The 18,668-nt window shown below is 42.9% G+C and overlaps 1 protein-coding gene across 2 annotated transcripts in view; it reads left to right on the top strand.

Moving 5' to 3' along the window:
• fbn1 (fibrillin 1) overlaps positions 1-18,668 on the top strand; it is an 83,810-nt gene that overhangs the window by 11,254 nt on the left and 53,888 nt on the right. For both annotated transcript variants that reach the window (XM_050071172.1, XM_050063308.1), the window contains exons 7-16: positions 6,087-6,284; positions 7,924-8,049; positions 10,660-10,785; positions 11,951-12,103; positions 12,205-12,495; positions 13,206-13,358; positions 13,433-13,552; positions 13,675-13,800; positions 14,882-15,004; positions 17,699-17,821. In XM_050071172.1, coding sequence (XP_049927129.1) covers positions 6,087-6,284; positions 7,924-8,049; positions 10,660-10,785; positions 11,951-12,103; positions 12,205-12,495; positions 13,206-13,358; positions 13,433-13,552; positions 13,675-13,800; positions 14,882-15,004; positions 17,699-17,821 — 1,539 coding nt within the window. The remainder of the gene's footprint in view (positions 1-6,086; positions 6,285-7,923; positions 8,050-10,659; positions 10,786-11,950; positions 12,104-12,204; positions 12,496-13,205; positions 13,359-13,432; positions 13,553-13,674; positions 13,801-14,881; positions 15,005-17,698; positions 17,822-18,668) is intronic.

The following is an 18,668-nucleotide window of genomic DNA, read 5'->3' as shown; positions in this document are numbered from 1 at the left end:
GGCAATTGAGTAGTCATTTGGATAATTTATTTCACAAAAATGTTAAATATTTTCTTGTTCCGGCTTCTCAAAATTGAGGATGTGCTGCTTTTTCAGTTTTGAATATCTTTGGGTTTTGGACTGTTAGTTAAAGCTGCAACAATTAATCAATCAATCGTTTATTTGTCAGTCGGACTGCAACTAACAATTATTTTTTATTATCGATTAATCTGCCCATTATTTTCTCGATAAATCGTTTGTTATTAAAATTCCAGAAAGTAGTGAAACCTGCCCTGTGTAACTTCCCAGAGCCCAAAGTGACATCTTAAAATGGTTCATTTTATCCGACCAACAGTCTAAAAATCCAAAGCTAATCTGACATTAAATCACAGTCTGACAAAAAACATCAACCCCCCACATTTAAAAACCATGAAACTATTATTTGATCATCAAAATAATAATTTTCTGTCCATCAGCTAAGCGATTATTGACTAATGGCTGTAGCTCTAGTTGATAAATATCAACTGAATTGCTGACTAATTTGAGAATTGATTAATTGGTTCGTGGAATTCTCCATTCCAGCTTCTTAAATGTGAATATTTTCTGGTTTATTTACTTTGACAGTATCTTTGTGTTGTGGGCAATACAAGACATTTGAGGATGTCATCTTTGGCATCTTTTCACCATTTTCTGACATTTTACAGACCAAACAATTAATCAATTAATCGAGAAAGTAATAGACAAATTAATCAACACTGAAAATAGTCATAAGTTACAGCCCTACTATTAGTTGGACAAAACAAGCTACTATAATGACAGTAGTCAGTATTTGCAGTCCTTTCAGTGTGTCAGTGATTTGTCCATCTTGCAAACAGAGGTAGAGAAAGTAGGCCAACGGATACAGTGGCGTTTTGGGTTAAGTTACTTTCACTGGAATTTCCTTGGCTAGTATCCATCACCTCCCAAGGGAAAGCCATTGTGCTCTCACACAAACACAAGCACATGCATAAAGTACATGTGTACACACATCCATGCTCACATGCACAACCCCACACTGTTAAAGCAATTTACAGAACCGTGCCCAATAATGGCTTGATCTTATCACATTAGCAAGAACACGAGGTTTTCCACCAACATGTGATCTGACCAGAGGAGAAGTAACTGCAGTCAGGACTCAGAGGTTTTCTTGGATGTGGAAAGACTCTGGTGCAATCAGGGCTCTACAGGAACACATCATCGCTGCAGAGCTGTGTGCTGCTAAAGTGACTGTCGATCTGCTGACCAGTGGTCCCACCGCCAGGCGCAGCTGACTGCAGTGAAAATGCAGCCTGGTACATCAACGCGTCCTTTGTTGGTTACAAATGTGATTTAAGTCGGAATGTGGAATCGGTGAGATCCAGCCACACTGCTGCTGATCGCTCTTCGCTCCTCCTGCAGAGTCGTTTAGCTACGGTGCAATAAAGTCCAGTTTTCGGTGTGACGCTATTGACTTCACTTGGGATGGTGATGAAAGACTGGCCTGAAACGTGGCAACACGTGAGTTATACAGTCAATAAGTCAGCAGCACAACAAGGAAAGTCGGTCAGTCAGCTGAGGGGCTCTCTTGTCTCTTAATGCCTGGCTGACTTTCCCCTATCTGGCTCTGTTCTGGCCCAGTGCAAACCCCAGGAGATAGATAACCAAGTGTGTGTCTGTGTGTGTGTTTGAGTGTGTAATCAACTTGTTAGTCCTGGGAGGATGGAGAAATCTGCTGACGGGCCAATAGGGAAGGCCCCACCCAGATATAAGACCCTGTAACACATTCACAGAAACACACACAAACATATGCACACAAAGCATTCGCACAAATTACGCCTATGTTAAGGCATGTAAGGATTCTGTGAGCCCCATCTGCAAGGGGGTAGATTGGGGAAGGGTGGATTTGGAAAAGGTGGACAGATTTTTGTGTGTGTACAAACACTTTGGAGTTAATCCAGGAAACTCTTTTGACCCACTTCCCGGTGGGCTTCCCTCCTGTTCACACCAAGGCTGTTGTTGTGTATAAACTCACCGGTCATTGAGGAAGCCAACATTTCAATTGCATTCCCAAAGTAATTGGACCTCTGCACAAACAAAATCGCCTGCTAATGAGAGTCAAAACAAACCATCAACTCCCATATTAAGATGTGTGTTTACTGACGATGATATGCAAACGTGTTTCCAAAAGTAGAGCAGCAAAGCAAAAACAAGAGCAGCATTTTTTTAAAAAGTTTTGGTCTGTTTTGAGATCATCTCTGGCTAGACTGCGGATGAGGGGCTGGGACATTGGCTGAGGTTCTGTGTGTGTGTGTGTATGTGAGCGCGTTTGTGTGTTAACACGTGCGATTGTTCCCAGATGTACAGGACATGGGTGGATCCCCCAGCTGTATGCAGTTCACAGAGAGACAGTAAGATGACAGATGAAATGACACCACTTTCACCCTACAGCTGTCCGCCTCTCCCTGTTTACCTCAGCTGACTGTTTAAGTGCTGCACTTGTATTTGCTCTACTTCATACTCAGATCTTTGTGTTTTTCGTGTTTGCGCTCCTCTGCTAACAGCTGTAATGAGCAGGTATTATGTCAGATGGATTATGTGTGGCAGCCCAACAGTAATAACACATAAACCTTAATCTGATGAAAAGAGAAACTTGAGTTCCTTACACAGTCTGCTGTACCTCAGCTTACATGGGCGCCGTGTAAAAACTTTCCATAGTTCCTGTAATTGCTTTTCCTATATACGGTATATTCCTTTGTTGTTGTAGGTAAGGCAGATAATGTAGGCTTTAAGTAGATACAGAAGATACCTGGCAACTGGTTGGGTTTGTTCTTTCAAAACTGAATGTTGTTGAAGGAAGTGGTGGAAGAAGTATTGTAATCTCGTACTAAAAGCTACAGTTTGTAGCTTTTATGAAAATAACTTAACGTGTCATACTTCATTTGCTGAAACTGTCACCATATTCTGAAAGAAGTCCATGAGACAGATGAAAATAATCAAGTCCCTCCTCCTCTTCGTTGTGCTTTTAATGGCATTTGCTAGAATCTACTGTGGTGCACTGAAAACAACCAGTGAGAGCCAAGGAGTCTCTAAGGCAGCTGTCAGTCATGTCAGTCACTGCTCATGAACTGAGATCAAATCAAATGAGCAAATGATCAAATGTTAATCAAGATTCTGTCATTGCCTATTTCTCACCTCAAATGTTTTCAGAAACATATTTTAGTGTACTGTTTAGCTTCAAAATAAGAGAGTTTGTGACCCGGCTGCCATGTTGGAAACAGTTGACCGAGGTACCAACCACAGCCTACTAGCTGAAGCAAACTTTCTTATTTTACAGCTAAACAGTACACTAAAATGTTACTGAAAACATTTGAGGTGAGAAATAGGCAATGCAGTAACAGAATCTTGATTCTTATCTGATCAGTGCTGCCTTGTTTGGCAGTTTGACCGCAGTTTACGAGTACTGATTGACATGATTGACAGCTGCTTTAGAGACTCCTCGGCTCTGATTGTGTGTCTTCGTTCATAAGCAGTAAGGCCATTAGAAACACTACAAGGTGATAAAGTAGGCAGAGGAGCATGATTTTTCTCACAGATAATCTGACTCATTTAGTGCTATGTGAATATGGTGAGAATTTCAGCAAATATAACAAAAGTTAGTTTTTATAAAAGCTACTGGCTACAGCTGCATTCAAAAAATTTATGTATAAGTCAGGAAGACTTAGAAGGAAAATTTATGTGCAGGACTATATAGGACAGACTGACCTTAAAACAGAGCCCGGCTAGATGTTCTCAGTCTTTATGCCACTGTATACTAACATAACTAGATGCTGGAGGTAGCTTCATTTACAATTCATACATGAGAGTGTCAAGGAGAGTAAGTCTCTCATCATCTAACTTTGATAAGCAGATGAAGAAGTGTGTTTCCCATAATGTTGAATTATTCCTTAAATGTTGGAGCTGGTAGGCTATAGCAGGTGTTATTTATATTTTAGATAGTCCTGTTATAATGCATCATACAAGCTGTATGTAGTTTGTGTTTAGCATGTAAATTAATCTTAAAAGTAGCGGGTAACTTTCTGGTAGCTCTCCATAAAAACTTGGTATTTCACCCAGATGGGTGTGGTTTTGCAGGATGTAGCAGTGCACACTTCAGCAATCTCCTTGACAGTCTCAGTGGTAAGGTAAAAGTTATTTGAAAATCTGCAGGGATGTCTAACGTTAGTCACGGTTTCAGCAGTGCTAGTGGTACAAGGAGCAGAAATCTAAGTATCTTTGTAAATTGATAAATGCAAAAACATAAAAAAATAATCTTTGTCTGGAGTCAGAAGTCTCCTGTGGGTTTAATCTTTGGGTTAAGGTAAAGATTAGGTTAATAAACAACTTTTTAGGTCATAATTTTGCTAGCTTATCCGAAACCTGACGAGATGACCCAATTTGAGTCGACGAGAATGTGATTCAGGCACACAACACTCTGTGTGACGCAGGATGTAAGACACTGCCCCCGGCAGTTTTTAGGGAGTCCCCTCAAACTATTGTAGAATAACAAGTGCAATATTTCCCTCGAATGTCATGGTGTAGAGGTTGCTCAAAATGGAAATACTCATGTAAAGTAGAAGTACCTCAAAACTGTACTTAGTTACTTGCCACCGCTGGGTGGACGGAGAAATAGACTAAAAATCAAAAGCATTTGTCTCCAGTAGAGCCTGAGCAGGAGGGAGTGAGAAAGTCGAAGGAGAGATGACCCAGTTCTGTTTCACACAGCGCTGGTGCCAGAGGCAGAGAGACCGTGGAGGCTGTGGTGCACGTGACGGGGTCTGGGCTGGGCCCCGGTCCACACGGGAAACGCACAATGTCTCGTTTGTTTTAAACGACTGCGCTATTGGAACTGGTCTCCCTCTTTCCTCTCGCTGTCTGTTGTCTGCCGTGAAATGTGGAAATGATTTTTGCTTTTGGATCTCGGCCAGATTCTTTTGGGAGGGATGAGCTTTTCCCTCTCTCTTTCTCTCTGTCCCTATCTCTGTTTTGCCATCTTCCAATCCTTCACCTGATAAGATTCTGCGATTTTGTTAAATCCGTGGGGAGTTTATAAGGAGTGGTGTTTGGAGAGAGGATGAAGCGAGGGGATACATGCATGCAAGCAGTGGGATCAAGGGAATGGGGATTAAACCAGTTTGAAGGGGAGGAGAGGTGAAGAATCTCCACAGAGGGACTTTCTTCACACTCTTGAGCTCATATTTATTATAAGCTATTTAGTTTTAATTCTAGGTTGCTATAGCTAGTGTGGAAATCACCTTCTGTGTTCCATAGACACGCCCTGTCAGTCAGCCTCTGCCGGCCTTGGGGATGATGACCTATCCCCTAGATTGTGTATTACTAGACAATGATAAAAAGCAGCACACTACATGGTAAATGTGTCATAATGCCTTAAAAACACAATACAGGTAACAAAAGGAGTGATGATCATATAACACCAGACTGATTTTTCATTGTCTGTGTCTTTGCTCATTCTAGCTTGTGTCTGTTACTCTCCACAGCCGCCCACACAACTTTAAAAGGTTTTCCAGACCCTTTCCCTATCTCTGCTTTTCTCTACCACGCACGCACGCACACACACACACACACACACACACACACACATGTGCACGTGCAATGCACCTGAGAGCCAGACAGATTAAAATGCCAAGAACAGACAATGCATTCTTTATGGAGTGTGTTACTGTCCGCTCTGCAGCACTTTCATCACGTATAATGTAAGTGAGTTGTAGATGTCATGCAAAATTGCATTCAGTTTGAGCGTTCCTGTTTGCCAGACAGTTGTTCGCTCACAGAATCAAGTTCAGGCTTTAGTGTTTTTTTAACATTGGCTTCAGCTCTCTGTATCACAGTTTTGGTTGAAATGTTTCACAAATGAAGTGTTACATTTCTAAAACCTACCAGACTTCAACTAGTGGAAGTGTTTTTCAGATTTCTCTCTCTTTTTACGTGTTAAACTGGCTACCAAACGTTGCTGTTTTGCACTGCGTTTGTATGTGAAATAAAGAGCCAAACTAATGTTTCCTCAATAACTAACTCCTGCTTTGCCTCTGCAGATTACCGTACTGGGCCGTGCTTCGCCTCGGTGCATAACCAGATGTGTCAAGGCCAGCTCACAGGCATTGTGTGCACAAAGACTTTGTGCTGCGCCACAGTGGGACGGGCGTGGGGTCACCCCTGTGAGATGTGCCCAGCCCAGCCTCACCCCTGCCGAAGAGGGTTCATACCAAACCACCGCACTGGGGCGTGCCAAGGTAAAGTCTGTTCCTCAGCGTCTCTGTCTCCTTTTCTTTTTTTTCTGTTTTTGTCTGTTTCTTTTCTCTCTGTCACCCTCCCTCCTCTCTCCTTCTACAAGTAAAGTGCTGCTTCTATCTTCACTGCCCATTTTTTTTTAAATATCTGATTTATTTTGGGAATTTTCAACACAAAAAGCAAAGCCAACATACGACAAGAAACAAGAAATAACAGGATTCAGCTAGGAGGGGCAGGATAACAGGGGCTCGCTCTGTCAATGCAGACAGTATTCAGCTGGAGGGACCTAACATGTTCATGGTCATGCAACATGGTCACCAAATTTTAGAAAATTTTAGAGCCTTGCAGGGAGTGGGCACAAATAGATGACGTGCAGACACGTTTCAAATCTCACCCCAGTCTATACCCCTGTATTGCGATCCTTGGACCAAGTGGCGCATAGATTATCAGAGGCTGGAGGTTGGTACGTGAGGAGAGTGTTGTACTGCTTTGAATTGGCACCCTTAAGGTGAGGATTAATATTAAAAATGGTGTCAACCAAGGTAAAAGGAGGAATAGCAGGGAAACCAGGGAAGTGACTACAAATAAAGTCTCAGATTTGTAAGTACCTGAAGAAGTGGGTCCTTGGTAAATTCTCTCTGCCCATTTTTAACTCCTTCTCCTTCCTCGTCTGCCTTCACCCCTCTGTCGTCCCCTCATCTCTACCCATCATCCCCTCTCCAGAGGATTAGTTCTAATTGGGTTAAATTGGGGTGGCTGGCAGTGCCTCCCACATGTGTATGGAATGCCCGCAGACACACGCTGTGGCGGGACTGTCAGAGTCAGTAACACGGGTCAGTGACGGTGCCACGTGGGAGAGCTCATTTCTGGTAAGACGGCCCTCTGCCTGTCTGCTCCAGACCCAACAACATCAGAACCTCTGCAGGGGAGGCGGACCTGAGCCAGGACCCAGAGGAACACGGAGTGCTCTGAGACTACATCAGGTCACAGCCTCCTGGAGGTTTTCAGCCCGAGACCTACATTTTAATCTGTCAAATTCATTAAATGAATTTAATTTGATTGGCAATGTTAACTCACAAAGTCACAGAAGTTTTTTTCCCCAAAAGTTGTTGGATAGATAGATTGATGGAAAAACCAAGTCCCCAGATCAACTCTCGAATGACGGCCTGGTGTTCCTCCATTGCGAACAAATCTTCTTATACATTTGTCATCATGATCACGAATATATCCTTGTGCTTAACTGTATCCTGTCCTTTCTGTGTTTCTATCTCTTCCTTGGTTCACTTGGCTTCAATTTCTGTTCTTCCAGCAGGAGACATTCCTCTCCTCTTTCTCTTTTCCCTTGTCACTCTGTTGATCGCAGGAAAGTCAGAGCCAGACTGTTAAAACAGACCCACTTTCAATCCATGCACATCCAGGCGTGTGCAGATTTCTGTGTTAAAGTCAGTGTGTGTGTGTGTGTGTGTGTGTGTGTGTGTGTGTGTGTGTGTGTGTGTGTGTTACCCTCTTGCCCTTGAGTTTATTTTACCATCTCTGTGTCATTTTTCCTGTTATGTACATTAAAGGAATCTGTCTGTCCTTGTATATGTGTTCGTGTGTGTGTATTTGGGTGTATATTAATTGTATTCTTTGTATGTACAGATGTGGATGAGTGCCAGGCCATCCCTGGCATCTGCCAAGGAGGAAACTGTATCAACACCGTGGGATCCTTTGAATGTAAATGCCCCGCTGGGCACAAGTTCAACGAGGTCTCACAGAAATGTGAAGGTAAGAATCAAGCTAGCACATTAAAACTGTGAAATGTCTGGCTTTCAGTGTGAACTTGAATGACAGAGTAGGCTAAAAGAAATTATTTTAAAAGTGCCTAATTATCAATGTGAAAGTAGAGTTAAAAGCCACATCCGTCTAGTTGTGGTTAACGTCCCCTCAGTCGCGGTATTCTGATTATTACTTTGTGGAGAAAGACCACACATAAGCCACTTTGCCCTTCCCTTGAAATTCATTTAATTAAACCAAAGCAGCACTCAGCTTCTCTCAGTGATCCTTTATAACACTTAATTTTGAGGCTTAAAAGAGACTTTTTCCACCTCTTTACATGTGTTAAAGAGACTATGTAACTTTTTAAAGAAGACAAAAGACTCTTACAAATGAAAAAATGAAAATTTGTGAGCAGTACGATGCCCCATTTCTTTGCTGCTATGACCTCACTTGGTCTGGTATGGTGGCTAAAGTTAGCAAATGTCCATCCATTCATGCATTTTCATCCCCTTATCCGGGGCCGGGTGGTGAAGGCAGCAGGCCAAGCAAGGTATTCTAGACGTCTTCCTCACCAGCGATGTTTTTCAGCTCCTCCTGGGGACCCTGAGGCGTTCCCAAGCCAGATAAAATATATAATTCCTCCAGCATGTTCTGGGTCTACCCTGGGGCCTCCTACCACTTAGCTGAACACCTCTAATGGGAGGTGCCCAGGAGGCATCCTGATCAGATGCCAAAACCACCTCAACTAGCCCCTTTCAGCATGAAGGAGCAGCGGCTCTACTCCGAGCTCCCCCAGGATGTCACAATTCTTCACCTTATCTCTAAGGCTGAGCCCAACCAACCCATGGAGAAAGTTCATTATAGATGCTTGTATCTGTGATCTCCTACTTTTGGTCACCACCCAGAGCTCATGACCATAGGTGAAGGGTGGATTGTAGACTGACTGGTTAATTAAGAACAGTCTGGCACAACACCCACATCACTGCTGTTGCCGCACTAAACCGCCTGTCCATCTCACTCTCCACTTTACCCGCACTTGTGAACAAGACCTCAAGATACCTAAAGTCCTTCACTTGGGGCGATAACTAACTTCCAACCCAGAGGGGCCAACCCAGCTTTTTTCTGTCAGAGCATGGCCTCAGACTAGGATGTACTGACTCTCATCCCAACCACTTCACACTCAGCTGCAAACCGCCCCAGTGCATGCTGGAGGTCATGGTCTGACAGAGCTAACAGAACCATGTCATCTGCAAAGAGCAGAGATGCAATTCTGAGATCCCCAAATGTTAGTTAAAAAAAGTAAATATTGCTGTACAATGCCCTTGCTGACTGACAACATCTCCACTTGTGCTGCTGTTGCAGTTAGTGTAGCATTTTAGCTAAATGCTAACTGGAAGCCACAGTTGCTGCTGTTCAGCAATAGTTAAAGTACCATTGTGTAAGATTAAGTGGCATGAAGCAGTGAGGTTGCAGATTGCAACCAACTGAATATCCCTCCTCTAACCCTTCCCTACCAAGCGTGTCAGAGAACCTACGGTGGCCTTCAGGTAGCATAAAAACATAGAAGGCCCTCCTTAGAGCCAGCGTTTGGTTTGTCTGTTCTGGGCTACTGTAGAAACATGGCAGTGCAACATTGCATGCAGATATAAACAGCTCATTCTAAGCTGATGAAAACACAACAATTCTTATTTTTATGGTGATTATACTATAATGAAAACATATTTACAAATATTATATTTCATTTATGCCATCAGATCCCCCTAAATCCTGCACACTGCTCCTTTAAATGGTCTTTTAAAACAGCTTCTTAGCCAAGTCTGTCAATGCAAAACACAAATCAAGAGACCGTCAGTAAAGATTATGTCCATGTGCTGTTTTGGAAAAGACATTTTTCTCTCAGCTGTGGATCCTAATTATGAATTTTTGACTGGCTTACACGATTGTGAGATCACAGACATTTCGTACTTTATAATTGTGGCCACTGAGAGACTCACAATATAGTTTAATGTTTCTGGCTTTAAAAAATCTTAAATAAAATCCTTCGCTCTGCATCAATTCTGTTCTTCCACATATAAAGACCCACAGTCAGCCTGTGAAAAATATTGGCTCATTAAGACATGAATATGACAATTGCCAGACCAAGTTTAACTCCAGTGAAACAGACTGAGCAGGCTTTTGCGGCACTCATTTGCAGAGTAAAATATGTGCTATTTTATGCCCAGAAATAATTGCCGGAAAACTTCTGGACTGTGTAACAGACGTTTCAAACGGGTATAAGTTACAGTGCATTTCTCAACATACTTTGTGCAATGGTGCTAACAGAAGAGCGGCTACAGAGGCCCCTGGATTTAATATCCTGTGACAATGCTTTATTTCCATTATCATTGCCAACATGTGCTTTAGGCAATCGTGAAGACATTCACGTTTCAAGCTGGTTTCCAGCTTAAATGCTTTCATCAACAGTCATGATTACTGTGCAGTTTTTAGCAAACAGGAAGCAATCTAAAATGTTTTGAGACATACTTGATAGTTTTTTTTTCTCCTCTCTCCTCTCCTCTCCTCTCCTCTCCTCTCCTCTCCTCTCCTCTCCTCTCCTCTTCTCTCCTCTCCTCTCCATAGATCTGGACGAGTGTGCAAACATTCCAGGTCTCTGTGGTGTAGGTGAATGCTCTAATACTGCTGGCAGCTACATCTGCAAGTGTCCCCAGGGATTTTACACCTCTTTGGATGGATCCAGGTGTATAGGTGAGCCCTCTGTCACACAGGTTGCCACATCTCTTCAAAGCATATTCGACTGCATTGTTTTTGCTTTAGTTCATTGTTATTGGGATAGAAGAAATATGAGACAAAGCAGTTGAGCAAAGAAAAAAAAGGTTCCGCCTCTTTCTTTCCTTTTTCCACCCCATTTTGGTTCTCCCTTTATGCCTGGCACTGAGCGCAGAAAGAACTGAAATCTGTCCAACCTTCCAGCTGGTAGAATTTAGGTCAGTAGTCACTTGCTTGTTTCTAGTTCCACAACAATGAGCTATATTCTCTTTAAACTGAGGAGCGAACGTGATGAGAGAAGTAAAGTAATCTCCTCTCGTACTCAGGTGACTGTTTTTTCACATCACAGTTGGAAGAAGTGTTTGTGCGTCACTCTATGTGAACAGTGAAGTGTGTGCTCGCTGGGAGGTTGATAACAGTCACAGACACACATACACAATCACCAGAAAAGCCTGTAAAGCTCGCAAGTTCAGCTCAGTTTGACCCAAAACAGACCAGGGAGGAATTTGGGTCAGAACAGTCCATTAGATGTACACGCACATAGTCCCACGTGCATGTATACACACATGCATTCACACACACACAAACATATGCAAACACACGCTCACATTACCCCCCTCAGGAGAGGATGTTTGTGAGGAAGGAATGTCTGAGTCTTTTGCTCCAGAAAACTGTTGCGCCAAACTTTTTTTAGTCTGTTTCCCATGCAGCAACTCTACAGCATTAACGTCTATTCCGACCCCTGAAGGGCCCAAATGTTTTTCCTTCAACCAACTCTACGCTTGCCTGACATCTTGTCGAACTTAACCAAGCAATCATTACTAAAGCCTGTCAGTTTCTCCATGTGAATGTGCTGGATGGGATGGGTGTGAAACAAGACATGATATATTTATGTTAATGGGGAACCTGAGTGTTAGTCATGCTGGTGCACAGTGCCAAAAACCGCAGGATGCAGGAAAGGTTCTCATAAATAGGAAGTGATGACTATTGGAAGTGGCTCCCATCGTCCAAATGATGGAAAATCTGAAACAGCGACGACTTCGCTTTGATTGTTCTCTTGCCAATTTGCTCAACATGCAGACAACACATGCCATATTCCATACAACACGGCTAGTTTAACTTCATGCTATGTTGTTTCCCACAGATGCTCGCGGTGGGTACTGCTACGCTAGCCTGCTCAACGGGCGCTGCGCCAACCAAAACTCGCAGCTGTTGACCAAAATGCAGTGCTGCTGTGATAGCGGACGCTGCTGGTCTGATGGATCCACCCCTGAAATGTGCCCCATTCGTGGAACAGGTGGGGTCACTCACCTCGTATGGCTTTAAATTTCATCTCTGTGGCTCTGTGTCTTATTACAGAGCTAACCTCCTGTTGTTTTTCACATGTGCTCATTTTAGAGGAGTACCAGAAACTGTGCATCCAGATACCTGATGGGAATGGTGGAGTGCTGGTACCTGGTCGCGTCCCAGGGGGTCCCGAGTTACCCGGCATCTACCCACTTCCATATCCTGGTCAGACTCCTGGGCAAGTTCCTGGTCAAATTCCCATCCAGGTTCCTGGCCATGTCCCTGGCCAAGTACCAGGTCAGATTCCTGGACAGATTCCAGGCCATGTCCCAGGCCAGATCCCAGGGCAAGTCCCAGGACAATATCCATATCCAGGACTACCCTTACAGCCTCCTCCACCAGGTATGCTCTTGCTTTCTGCTCGTGTTTGGTTCACGTTTATGGCATGTCTTCAAGGTGGACGTGTGCCATAGTAGTTTATAACTCATACTTTCTGGTCTGACTCAGTGGATGTGCAATGCTCAACCTCCCACTAGTCTTGTGTTGCCGTATTCAAAATCCCAGTTTTGAGCAATCACAACCCACACACTCTAGCTGCATGTTAATAATGGAAAACTTTGACTAAGACTCTAATTGTGCACTGACGCAAGGGCTCCTTGTGTCATCTAAGTATTGCTGTGAAGATATCCAAAGTATATGTGCAGAAAATGTCCTATCTGAAAGAAAACATTCTTGCATGTTTGCAGACCAGGCCATGTCAAGAGTTTAATTAGGCAAAGTCTTCCACAGTAACATTTCCTGCGGAACTATTTTGCAAGGGGGCTTGGCAGAGTTTAGGCTTCTGTTAAGAAACTTAAACAACTCAGAGCATTTTTGCCTTAATGAGAATGATAGTGGGTCCTGCCAGACCTTAGTGCACTGCAAATGTAGCGTGCAGATGGGTCTGGCAATGCAAGACTACATGCTTATGAAATGCCGTTTCACTTTTACAGGCAGATATCATACAGTATGCACATTTTCTGTTGAGGAATATATCAAATTAAGATGTTGAAATTTGCATTATAGCATTTTATGATCCATAGATAATATGTTTATGTGAATGTTTCCATCAGGTCCCCCTATTATCCAAACCCAGAACATCACCAACATGTGCCAGGCCTACCGCAACCTCTGCCTGAATGGCAGATGTATCCCCATGCCTGGCATTGGATATCGCTGTGAGTGCAACATGGGCTTCAGGTTGGATGGACGAGGAGAGTGCATTGGTAAGCTTCTCGACCATTAAACTATATGCACATAAAAATGAAACAGGTTTATAAAATGTATGTTTGTTCTCCAGATGATGATGAATGTGAGAGAAACCCATGTGCACACGGAGAATGTGTGAACACCCCTGGGTCTTACATCTGTCAGTGTCCTCCTGGATTTCAGACGACTGCAACCAGGACAGAGTGCCGAGGTTACACACTCGTACACACACACACACACACACACACACACACACACACACACACACACACGTGCACACACACTTAAAGAGGTTGTATGTGTTAACTGTGGTTATCTGTTTCCTTCTGCCAGATCTGGATGAGTGTGTGGCCAATGGTCGTATCTGCAACAACGGCCGCTGTGTGAACACCGAGGGCAGCTTCCACTGCGTCTGCAATGCTGGATTTGAGATTACAGCAGATGGCAAAAACTGTCAAGGTCTGTCAAGTTCTGACATCTACATTTATGGAGTAGAGACATTTTTAAAGGGTAGTTTTCTGTAATAACCACAGTATGTGTAATGTTTATGTTTAATGGACCGTGGATCTGTTGGAGGTGGTGATTTAGTACCAATGCCTATTGGAGGCATGTGCCTTCATAGATGGGGTTTTAAATTATTGTGCTGGTGGTTTTTTAGGGTGTTTCAGCCCATTAACTACAAAATATGTACACTTAATATTACTACCAACCTTTTCCAAAGGACTCCCTATTATTAATATTTACTTCTTACCTTGCAGGCATCCATTTGCTTCCATTCGTTTTAGTTTGCTATAAAGTCTTGCAGACTTGCTTTAGATAGGTAGTCCATCACAGGAAATCTTTTGTTGCCATTAAGGGGCCAGTATACTCCATCAGAACTGCTGCGGATAGTCAACCCCCATATAAATACCTTCAAGGACAGACTGTCTGAAAATGTGCACCGTTATCCCCATTTTTAAAGGATATCACATCTCCCCTGTTTCTATGATGACCTGCTTTTCACCCGCCTTCCAGTGTAGCTGTTTGGAACAACTATAAACACCAGTCAAATTATATTATTGACACATGAGAATTTTTAGGCATGAAGTGTATTGAAAATTCTGCCTGTTCTGTTAAAGAATGCTCCAAGATCCAAAATCAAGAAGTTGGCTGCTCAAGAGCAACATTTTTTTGTCCAAAATTTCCTGATTCCTATGTTTGCTTAGTGTTTGTCCTCTGTACTTGATTTTCTGACAGCATACATATCTCGCCAGTATAATGGTTTGGCGGTGAACTATCAATTTTCCCATATCTCAGCATCCTTGAAGTCTCTGCTTGCTCCTGCATTGTTTAACAGCAATAATATAGCTTAACTTTGATTAAAGCAAGCAAGATCTATGACAATCTGTTTGTCAAGATAGAATGAAGCAAACTAAAATGTAGTTTATCTCTGGTCAGTGATAATGTACAGTGTATGAAATGTATTGGACTAAACCATGTTTGTGCCTTTAACCACTGTATCCTTCCTACATTTCCATTGATTGTTTCTGTTGACCCACAGACCAGGATGAGTGTCTGATCAGGAACATGTGCCTCAATGGGCTGTGTATAAATGAAGATGGCAGCTTCAAATGCATCTGTAAACCTGGATTCCTGCTTGACACCAGTGGACGCATGTGTGTAGGTATGTTTGTCAGAAAGCCCACAGATCATTACAGTCTCTTCTCTACGTTTTAATATAACTGGCTACATCACCTGAAGACCTGAGTAAATTGTTCTTTTGATCTGCATTTTCAGCTAGCCTGGAAGGTGGCTACCTCTCTGGCATGTTAGTGGTTCTATTATGTGTGTCGAAGCAAACAAGCCAAAAATCCCCATAAAAGCCTTGGAAAAATCCCTAAGCGCCCTGGCAGGCCAGCTGGACATGAGGATAGTTGGGACCCGCCTGTTTTGAGATTCTTGGAGACAGCCCTCCCTAAACCTGTACAATGCAAAGAGAAAAGAGATTTGGCTTTCTCCATAAATCGATAAAACATGCCACAGTAATCACTGATTTCATTAGGACAGTGGTTCTTAACCTTTCTCATGTCAAGGACCCCTAAAATAATACACAATAGGTCACGGTCCCCATTTGACAAGATTTCGGTTATTAGATATGAGAAAGACCTGAAGCTACAGTTGAAGAAACAACTGTAGAGAAGGTGAACCCAATGATAGAATAGTTACTCATATGACTCTAACTCACATTGGGCTCACTTCTATAGTGAATTAATTGTGAAAATAAACATTCCTCATTCCACATTCCTTTCTGGGGATCCCCTGGAACTTCCTTAAGGACCCCTGTTTTAGAACCACTGGAATAGGAGACACAAACTTGTGAGTCACATCGCAATTGATCCACCATTTTGTCGCACTGTAAGGTTCTGTATGGAATCTTAGACGCAACATCAGAGTTTAAAGGAGCTATATGCAACGTATCCTCATACAACGGTTCATATGATACCCTAAGAAAATGCACATGGAATAGTTTGTGTGATATCTAAGGAATCATCGCCCAACTAATGACATTACGTATAACATTATGGCCCATTCACCACCCCAACATGCCTCGTTGCACAGACTGCTTCCTTCTTCATTCCCGACAGTACACTGGTCACGTGGTCGCATCCATGTCGATTATGTGGCTTTTACACAAATTACCCACTCATGATTACATCAGAAATGTACAAATCGTGTTTTATTACTTTTCATGGGTATACGTACAGTGTCTGAGAACAGCCTGCTGTATGTGACATTCAGAACATTAATGCAGCACCAAACAACTATATGCTATGAAAAAATATAGCGGAGTAATGGCATCCCGAGCAGATAATGAAGTCACCCTCCGTCTGTTTGTGTTGTAATCCAAGCTTCTCTGTTCTTTGTTGTGAGTCCCTTTGGCTAATCACTGCAGCTTAGAGCTCTGATTAAACCCAAAAAATCAGGCCAACCCTGCATGAACCCGTACAGTTTCTGTCAAAGCCCGACCCAAGCCAGAACCACAGCAGCAGTGTTGGGCCCGAGCCTGATTAAAAACCGGAATTGGTACTGTGAAAAATATATTACTTTTTAAATATTATAACATATTTATTTTTTAAATAATAAAACATGTATCAAAAGCAAAGGGCTGGCGTGTTTCATCACACCACTTCTCCGTCTTCTCTTCCTTATTTCAGTAGTCTTGTTGTCTCATGCAGGACAGGTTCAGCAGAGTGGGTTGCGCCCAGTGGGTTCTGGGTCACAGATGACGATCACCGCTCTTTGCTGCATGATACGCATATCTCTCCCACTGTCTCTCCACCATATTGATCTGTTTTTCCATCACGTTCCCTCTCTTAGTCACAGTCCCCCCTCCCCTTGATTCCGTTTCCAAAAAACCCCCAAAACACCAGTAAATTGGTGAGAACCCAACCGGCTTCAAGCCCGAGGAAATAATGACAAATTACAGTTGAACCTGATTCTAGCAGGTCAGATCGGGCCTTATCGAGCTTAGGCAGAGAATGAAGGCTCCCAACACACGGTACAACGCCCACCCTACAGTTCCCCTCCCAGGTTAATACCGTTAGTTCCAACAGCCCTTTTGCCGCTGTTAGCACTGTTTGTGCTGTTAGCACCATTAGCTGCTAGCCATCTCAGCCACTTCCATGTTGAGAGTTGTGTTGCCTCTCAGACTTTGAATCATAGATGTGCTCTGAATGCTGCATACAGCTCCTTTAACTAAATGCTATGTTGAAAATAGATACCATAAATCTCCAACTAGCCAACAAATTCCCTGTGAAGAAGAGACTTTTGCAGCCGTTTTGCTCCATATGGCTTCAGATACAGACGTTTGAGCTCAGAGACTCTGACCTGGTTAAGTCACAGCAGAATAAATAAATAGGAGTGCAGGGTGTGGGTGAAGTGTCCTGATGTATGCAGTCATTAATGAAATGTGTAGTCTAAAGGGGCCCTGGGGCCTCATCATTTCTATCTTCAGTCTGTCTGTCTGTCTGTCTGTCTGTCTGTCTGTCCCCCAACACACCCAGACAGAACACACACACAGACACACATAAACACACTCTTAATGCGTGCATGCCATATCATTGTTTACGCTCATTATGATAATTATTGTAATACGCTGATGGGATCAAGGGAGAAGAAATGAATGTTTTCTTAGTTGAGGTCATAAAACTGAAACTGTGCAGCAGTTTTGGCCGCATTTTTTAATGAATCATGCACCTGAGGACTTTAATAACTACTGCTTAAGCAGGAAATTGGTTTATTTCCTGCTGAAGGCTCTTACCATTAATTTTATAAAGAGAAGCGTATGGAGAAATGACTGTGCTCTATCTGTTTCTAGACATTGACGAGTGTGAGACTCCAGGCATGTGTATGAACGGCCACTGCCTCAACACAGAGGGATCCTTCCGCTGTGAGTGTATGGCTGGAATGGCAGTGGGCCTGGATGGACGGGTCTGTGTTGGTGAGTAAATGTTTTGTCTCCAGGAATGGTTCATGTGTTCATTTTAGATACAATGTCAAACAGTAATCTCAAAGGCAACACAAACTCCCTCTCTTTGTAGCTGGCGTGTGTCCCTTTTGTTTTTGTCTGGCTGAGGTTCTCTGTTGCTGCATGGAGAAGATGAGAACTAACTTTTTCAGCTTTATTTTTTACAATGTGTTTGTTTATGAAGCTACTTTGGTAAATAATTGGTACTTCCAGTGGTTTCCTAACAGTTTGTAGTGAATTCTCACGTTGGTGATTGGACAAAGCTTGTGTCAAAATGTTGTCCCCACTTCTCTAAGCAACCAACAGCTCAGAGCGAGCATGTTTTTAATCTCACAACTGTCTGTGCATTTTAACCAGAATAACCACAACACAAATGTTTTCCAGTCCAGAGATAAAATAAACAAAACTGAATGTGACAAAGCAGAGGATAATCACATAAAAATAAACTTTACCAACAGCTCATCCAGTTAACCTGTTGCAACACATGCTCACTATCATCGATGATGCATGTGTCGATAATGTTTTCCTGCCTGGTTGTGCTCCTATCCCCTGGACTGGCACTCGGAGACCAGATCTGTTTATCCTTTATTTTCAACATTCCTATAGTCCCCCAAATGACATTTCTTTGTGTATTGTGTGGGAAGTGTTGAAATGCTGTTGTTCGGTCTGGGTGAGTTTTTCGTCAGGATGATATCAGCGCAGGAGAATGCCTCAAATCCCTGGATATTATGGAGAGAGAACAACCGTTTGTTTTGCCAGTGTTGTTGTTTATTGGAGCTGCGGACTCTTGCCTGCCTCTCTCTCCCTGTCTCTCTGTCTC

This window comes from Epinephelus moara, chromosome 1 (genome assembly GCF_006386435.1).
Source record: "Epinephelus moara isolate mb chromosome 1, YSFRI_EMoa_1.0, whole genome shotgun sequence".
Lineage (NCBI taxonomy): Eukaryota > Metazoa > Chordata > Actinopteri > Perciformes > Serranidae > Epinephelus > Epinephelus moara.
This window is presented reverse-complemented; position numbering and strand designations above follow the sequence as displayed.